This window comes from Neoarius graeffei, chromosome 6 (genome assembly GCF_027579695.1).
Source record: "Neoarius graeffei isolate fNeoGra1 chromosome 6, fNeoGra1.pri, whole genome shotgun sequence".
Taxonomy (NCBI): domain Eukaryota; kingdom Metazoa; phylum Chordata; class Actinopteri; order Siluriformes; family Ariidae; genus Neoarius; species Neoarius graeffei.
The window spans coordinates 91,221,940-91,229,129 of record NC_083574.1 but is presented as its reverse complement, the minus strand read 5'-3'; the positions used below and the strand labels follow the sequence as shown (position 1 = coordinate 91,229,129).

Sequence of the window (7,190 nt, the reverse complement as noted above, 5' to 3'; positions counted from 1 at the left end):
CCTGTCCCCGCACTCTAACTTTATACTTAACTATGAAATATTATGATTAAAATCCTTCAGAAACAGTATTTCTTTTGCACTGTTGTGTGACTCCATATCCTATCCATGGTTTAAATATTTTTTTTTCATAAGAAATCCACAATATCTTAGTTAAAATACACATTTTAGTCATGTCCCTGGGTTTTCACTCAGTCCTGTTACCCAAACATATTACCCCATCTGACAAATTTGGAACATTCCATAAATCACATGCTCAACAGGAAGTTACATCAGTTGTGTCTTCTGAAGGCCATGGGAAGACCAAAAGTTAGTTCTCTCATTTACTTTTCTGTATATTTGATGATTTTTAAACTTTGACTGATAAGGTCAATGTCAACATACTCTCCTGTTACTTAAATTATTTCTTAGATGATTTGTTTATTTTAAAAATACAGATTTTTGGTAAATCACTAGAATGTGCTAAGTGTGGTCATGCTATTAGCGATGACGCCATGTGGCTTAATTCCATGTATTAGCTAATCCTAGGCTAAAAACTCAGTCCTGTTACTTTCAGATGTCACTTGAGTTTTGGTAACAGGACTGAAAAAAATGCAGCCATCTTTGACTTCCAAACCTTGTAAAAAAAATAAATAACGTAGCCTGAGCCTTTTGAATAGTTAAATATGTGTTATTATAATCATGGTTGAAAAGATATAACAAATTAAGTTTAATTTGGGAGTGGTACAACAAGCAAATGGCACCCATTCGGTGGAATGTCCCATTTATTATTTACTGTTTGATGGTCTCAAATGTATTAAGAAGGCAATAAATTCCACAAATTAACTTTTGACAAGGCAGACTTGTTTATTGAAAAGATTCCAGGTAACTACCTCATGAAGCTGGTTAAGATAATACCAATAATGTGCAAAGCTGTCAAGGAAAACCGTAGCTACTTGGAAGGATCTAAAATATCAAACATGTTTTATTTATTAAAGCCACATAATTCCATATATGTTCCATATGTTACAACTGTTTCATGGTTTTGATGTCTCCAGTGTTGTTCTACAATGTAGAAAATATTCAAAATACAGAAAAATGTATGAATGAGTAGAAGTGCATATACATTTCCATGTAATTATTATTTTCCCATTAGATGTTTTTTGGTATTCTTTTCTGGTTTGAGTAGAATAATGTAACACTTTGGTGCAAATAAACACAAAAGGAGACCAAAGCTTGAAGCTAAAATCGCAAATATTTCAACTGCAGTAGTGAATTTACCAGGTGAACTGACATAAGCAGGTATAAATGCAAGCCACACTGCACAAAATATTAACATGCTAAAAGTAATGAATTTAGCCTCATTAAAATTTCCAGGCAATTTACGAGCAAGAAAGGCCAAAATGAAACACAAACAGGCCAACATGCCAATATAGCCTAGGACACACCAGAAGGCCAGTTCTGATCCCACCCTGCAGTCTAAAATGATCTTAGAGTGCTGATACTGTGTGTTTTTATAAGGGAATGGAGGGGAGGAAATGAGCCATGCAACACAGATGATCACCTGGACCAGGGTGCAGCTGAAGATAATGATCCTCTGCTGTGTTGGCCCGAGCCATTTCATCACGTTATTTCCAGGCTGGGTGGCTGTGAAAACAGCAAGAACCACTAAGGTTTTTCCCAGGATGCAGGAGATGCAGAGAGAGAAGGTGATGCTGAAAGCAGTATGGCGCAGCATGCATGACCAGGATGTGGGCTCCCCAATAAAGATCAGTGCACATAGGAAACACAGAGTCAAGGAAAACAGGATGAAGAAACTCAGCTCTGAGTTATTCATACGCACAATAGGAGTGTTTCTGTGATAGTGAAAGACTGCAAATACAGCTAAGGTGACACAGGCCCCAACAACAGCAATAACTGTCAGTGTTAACCCCATTGCATCATGGGAAAGGAACTCAATAACCTTGGGAATACACAATGTTCCATCAGTGTTGGACCAATAATCTTCAGGACAGACCATGCAGTCTACTGAATCTTTAGAAAACAAGCAGCAAAAGACTATTTAGTATTGACATCTAAACAGTTATTTGTGATTTTGGATATATGTGAGTTTCCTCTTAAAAATTTGATGAAGCCAACTGACCTGTCTGATTACTAATCTTCCCACTGTCACATGGTACACAGTCAAAGCAGCACAAAGGCTCCCCTGGACGGACAGCTTTCCTAGATCCTGGAGGGCAGCTGTTACTGCAAACAGAGACTGGCACCTGAAGACCAAGACCCCCCGCCCAAAAAAAAAAAAAAAAAACAGCCAGAGGTCAGTAAACCTCTGCACACACGATAATCATAAAGTAATAAATAACAAGATATAATAAAAAGGTAAATACAAACAACTATTTAATTGATTCTTATGAACAAATGTTAAATCTGGGCAAATAAAACACACACACACGCACGCACGCACACGCGCACACAAACTGGTCTCACTGTTCTTGTGACGACCTTCCATTGACGTAATTATTATTGCAGGTAATAATTACCTGCAATAATGCTGTGCCTGTACCTAAACCTAACCTTAACCTCAGTAATGCAAAGGAAACTTTTTGGCTTTTTTTTTTTCAATTTTTGTTAATTAATAAATAAATAAATAAATATCCTTGTGGGGACCATCTGAATGTCTCCACAAGGTCGAAACTGTCAGATTTTACTGTCCTTGTGGGGACGTTTGGTCCTCAGTCATATATAAAAACATGCACCTGTGTGTGCGCACACACACACAATTATATATTTTTGTTTATTGATTTATTACTTGTCTCTTTTAGCATGTACTTTCCTTTGAGGAAAGCAGGAAGAAATAAGTGTGCATTAAAATTGACATTTTTGCATACTAAAGTCTATAATCATTCTCTTTTTTTCCAAGTGCATCCAAGTCTCTGAATATTTTGCAGTACTCAAAATCATATTCTTTCACTTCTCACATAGAGAAGGCCTCATCCAGGTTTCATCTGAGGTCTGTGAGCTTTGATGACAGCTTTTACTTACCGCCACTTCACCCTACAGAACTTCAACAGTTGGTTTCTCATGTACTGAAAAACATTCTGAGAGCAGCTTGCCTCAGTCTTGTCTCTGGCCCATGTGATAGTTGTGTCATAAATGACCAACTCACTTCCAGCTTCTCGAGCACCATCATACATGCCCACTTTAACCAGCTCAATATTTCCAGCGGTGCCCTTCTGCCAGTTGATCAAGTCATAGGACGGAATCGAGTCACCATTCATATCAAAGTTGACTGTCTCACCTGAGATAGTAAATGAGACTTCTTGCAGGTAATGCTGGAGCTATGAAAAGAAATAAGAAATGCAGATGAAGAGCAATATTATGAGATACTGTCATTCATGCCTGTAATTATTGAAAAGAGGAAATATAATTTCATATTATTTATTGTGACAACAGAGAGAATGATCTGCACCTGCCATGGATGGACTTTAGTGCTGTCAGCACACATGGAGTCACTGAATGGGCCATTTCCAGGTTTACAGGAAATGAGATTGTGGAGGGAATGAGCAATAGCGTACACGCCTTTGTATACATTATAAGCAATGCGAGGACTAGATGTGTTCATGTAGGCAGAGTGTTGCTTGTTGAGTGTCTCTTGTCCAGTGCAGAAGGGCAGCTGTGTACTATGGGTCAAAGAGGAAATGGGCGAACACCCATACAGAGTACCCCACAGTTCCTGCACCAGTGTGTTGGATGGGTACAACTGTGGGTTCACTGTTATAATATAGTCTTTCAACTTTGGAATATAGCCCTGCCGTATCCCAAACCCAATCGTGCCTCCCAGGAAGGGGTAGTACTCACTTCCTGTGAACACTGAAGCTGTTACCCAGGCCTCACTGGCAATCCACTGAATTCCAGTAATATTCAGTTTCATATAGTCTTTCAGAAAGGGTGTGAGCTCCCCTTCACCAGAAAACACCACCACCACTCGAGCACTGGAGCTGTTCATCACACGGATGATCTCTATTGCTCTCTGGCTGTCATAGAGCAGGGGGATCATCTCCTGATAAGACACACATACAGTTGTATCCTCAAGCTCACTAAGCAGTCCCTGTAGGGCAGAGCGCCCATATGCATGGTCACCTCTAACCACACCCACCCATGTCCAGTTGAAATGTATCAGCAGCTTGGCAATCGCTTTCACCTGATACGCATCACTGGGGATGACCCTAAAGAAAGTGGGAAATTCTCGTCTGTCACTGAGACAGGCACAGGTTGAGAAGTAGCTGATCTGAAATAGAAATGTACATTAACAATGAAAAGCAGAGCTCATACAGTGACTTGTGTAACAGATATTATTTCATTGTCGTTAATATTTAGAATGCAAATCAGAAGTACATTGAATTTTAGAGTCCTGGATATTGCAAAAGTGTTTCATTTGTTCTTGTTTTTGTATTCTTTCCACATACTCAGTCACATATTTGTAAATCCATGGTTAAACTTTTTCACTAACATGTATATGGCAAGAAGCAATTATTTAAGGCTGTACCAGTGATATGCATTTCAAAAAATCAATTCTGCTATGACATGAAAAAAAAAATGATGTCATATACCATTGGAATCCTGAAAGGTCGTAAAATTCTGGACACCACAATAGATTGAGCTGACCCAGTTTCACCAATGATGGCCAACATTGGGCTAGCACCTGAACACATGGGCCTGTCTGCTTCCATTGGTCCATTCATAACAGCCAGAGCTGCTCTCTGACCAGTTAAAGGGTATGCACAGGAATCAAATATTTTATAACCTAGAGTGTGGTTAGGTAGCAGCTCACTACTGTTGTTAATTTCTTCCACAGCAAGTTTCATTGTCAAAGCCCAACGGAACGCTCTGGGATCAAAGCTGAACAAAGAAAGAATGAACATCAGAATGAGAATGCTCAGCCACATTCCTAATCGTGGCTGATGTGTAATTTTAACCCTTTGATGCAAAACATATGCACACCCCTTCTAATGCACAACATGGGTCAAAAATGACCCGCATTCATTTTCCAGGTTATTTCATGCTGACTGAGTTTTTCTTTGCTCTATCTTTTGAAATCAATTTATTTTATGATTGAATATTCCAAGTATTCTTTAAATATCTTGTTTTTAATTACCACAAATCATTAATTTAATTTTTTTTCTTTCCTACTTTATGAACAAAAATACTTTTTATATTACTACACATGGGTCATCCAAGTGTGATTTAAAATTAAATGTCTTAATACTATAATAATAATTTGTTTCAAGTAATTACTTTAGCAGTGAATGGGGCCAGTTATTTATTTATTAACTATGTAGTTAGCTAAGCCAACTACAATAAAATTAGCTAACTAAAGTAGAATATGTCAACAGCTAGGTAGCTAATAGTAATTACTTGTAACTTTCTGACAAGTAATCTACTCACTCTCAAGGGAACCTAAACATAATCAATTTTTTTCTAAGGTAATGTTAGAACAATTGAAAAACATTACTTACATGTCTTAGATGGGCAAAGGGTGCTGTGCTGAGCTGTGAAATGTCTGACACAAGCACAATTCACAGTTCCCACCAAATGCTGTAGTAAATGCATGCGGGTCATTTCTGACCCATGTGTGTAAACTTGATGTAGAATTACAAAAGCTGTGCTTGTTCATAACTTAAGAAAGGAAAAATAAAAATGATGATTTGTGCTAAACAAAAACAAGATATTTACTGCATATTTGGAAAAGTAAATGACAAAATGAATTTATTTCAAAAGTATATCATAGAAACACTCAGCCATACATGAAATAACCTGGAAAATGAATGCAGGTCGTTTTTGACCTTTAGAAGGGTAGTGATACAAAAAGGGTTTTTATTCAAAAAGTAAGAAAGGAAAAAATAAAATAAGGATGTATGATGATCAAAAACAAGTTAATTGAGGAATACCTTGAATACTGAATGATGGAATTAATTTATTGCAAAGATATAGAAGATAAAAACTCAGCCGGGTCACTTTTGACCCACGTTTTGCATCAAAGGGTTAAGTACACTGTATATTCTCTATTCTGACCTATATCCAACAAATTCACACACAAAGTTGTTGTTTCTTTCAAGCAGAAATTCCTTTCATTTCAGTTAAAACATAGTTCAATGGTTTTCACAGTTGTATTCAGACATTCATACCCATTACATTGCACTGGTCCTGGTTTGTATGTGCAGTTTAGATCTGGCATTTCCTGACTGTAATGCAAGGGAAAAATGCCACCAATGACAAAGTCTCCACCAGCAATAAATCCTGGCTCAAAATTATTCTGCAAAGTGCACTGAGTTTCCAAAGTTGCACTGAAGATGGAAAAGTGGAGCAGCAGGAGCCACAGAAGTAAGAGAGTCATCTTGAGCAATGAAAGTCTATTTCCTTACTGTGTTGCAAGACTGGGCAGTCAGTTGTATTTTATATATGACACATAGGCTGGCTCCCAAACTAGTCATGTGTCACAGTCACATGTTGCCATGGCATTACCCACAAGATCCTACTCGATTTGATATGCATAATATATAACTCCAATTACCTGGATTATGTGTGTGTGTGTGTGTGTGTGTGTGTGTTTTAAACTAGATATTATGTGCACAGTTTGTATATTATTGTATAGTTGACAAAATGTCCAGTTCTGGTCAGAAGTTTACACACAGTGACATGAATGTCATCTTGGATATGAATGTCATGGCAATATTTGGGCTTTCACTAATTTCTTTGAACTGTTCTTTTTCTGTGGCAGAATGATTGTACAGCATACATCTTTAATTAAAAAAACAGAATTTGGTGGACAAGTTTTAATTTTCTTTGGGTTTTCTGAAATCAACACAGGGTCAAATTTTACATACAGGGTCAAAAATTTACACATGCTCATTTAGATTAGAAGAAGAAGAAGAAACCTTTATTTGTTACATGCACACTTCAAACACAGTGAGATTCATCCTCTGCATTTAACCCATCTGAAGCAGTGAACACACACACACACACACACACACACACACAGAGAGCAATGGGCAGCCGTACTACAGTGCCCGGGGAGCAGTTAGGGGTTAGGTTCCTTGGTCAAGGGCACTTCAGCCCAAGGCCCAAGGCCACCCCATGTTAACCTTATTAATTCAGAGGTGCTGAATCTTCCAAAATGTCTCTTATCTTGCCAAGGCTGAGGTCTCTTAACTTCC

The 7,190-nt window shown here is 37.8% G+C and overlaps 1 protein-coding gene across 1 annotated transcript; it reads right to left on the bottom strand.

Moving 5' to 3' along the window:
• Positions 1-1,117: 1,117 nt before the first annotated feature.
• On the bottom strand, positions 1,118-6,370 carry LOC132888151 (extracellular calcium-sensing receptor-like). The gene is made up of 6 exons (XM_060924175.1): positions 6,162-6,370; positions 4,587-4,875; positions 3,446-4,264; positions 3,090-3,314; positions 2,120-2,243; positions 1,118-2,010 (listed from the first exon to the last, which is right to left on the bottom strand). The coding sequence occupies exons 1-6, from the start codon at positions 6,368-6,370 to the stop codon at positions 1,118-1,120; spliced, it is 2,559 nt and encodes an 852-aa protein (XP_060780158.1).
• Between the last annotated feature and the right edge of the window lie 820 nt (positions 6,371-7,190).

Excerpts from the sequence above, each read along its gene's own strand:
- LOC132888151 (XM_060924175.1), bottom strand. The coding sequence starts at position 6,370 with ATGACTCTCTTACTTCTGTGGCTCCTGCTGCTCCACTTTTCCATCTTC. Across the intron at positions 4,265-4,586 it reads GACCTTTCAGGATTCCAATG|ATCAGCTACTTCTCAACCTG; the intron begins GTATATGACATC and ends TTTCTATTTCAG. Across the intron at positions 2,011-2,119 it reads GAAGATTAGTAATCAGACAG|ATTCAGTAGACTGCATGGTC; the intron begins GTCAGTTGGCTT and ends TGTTTTCTAAAG.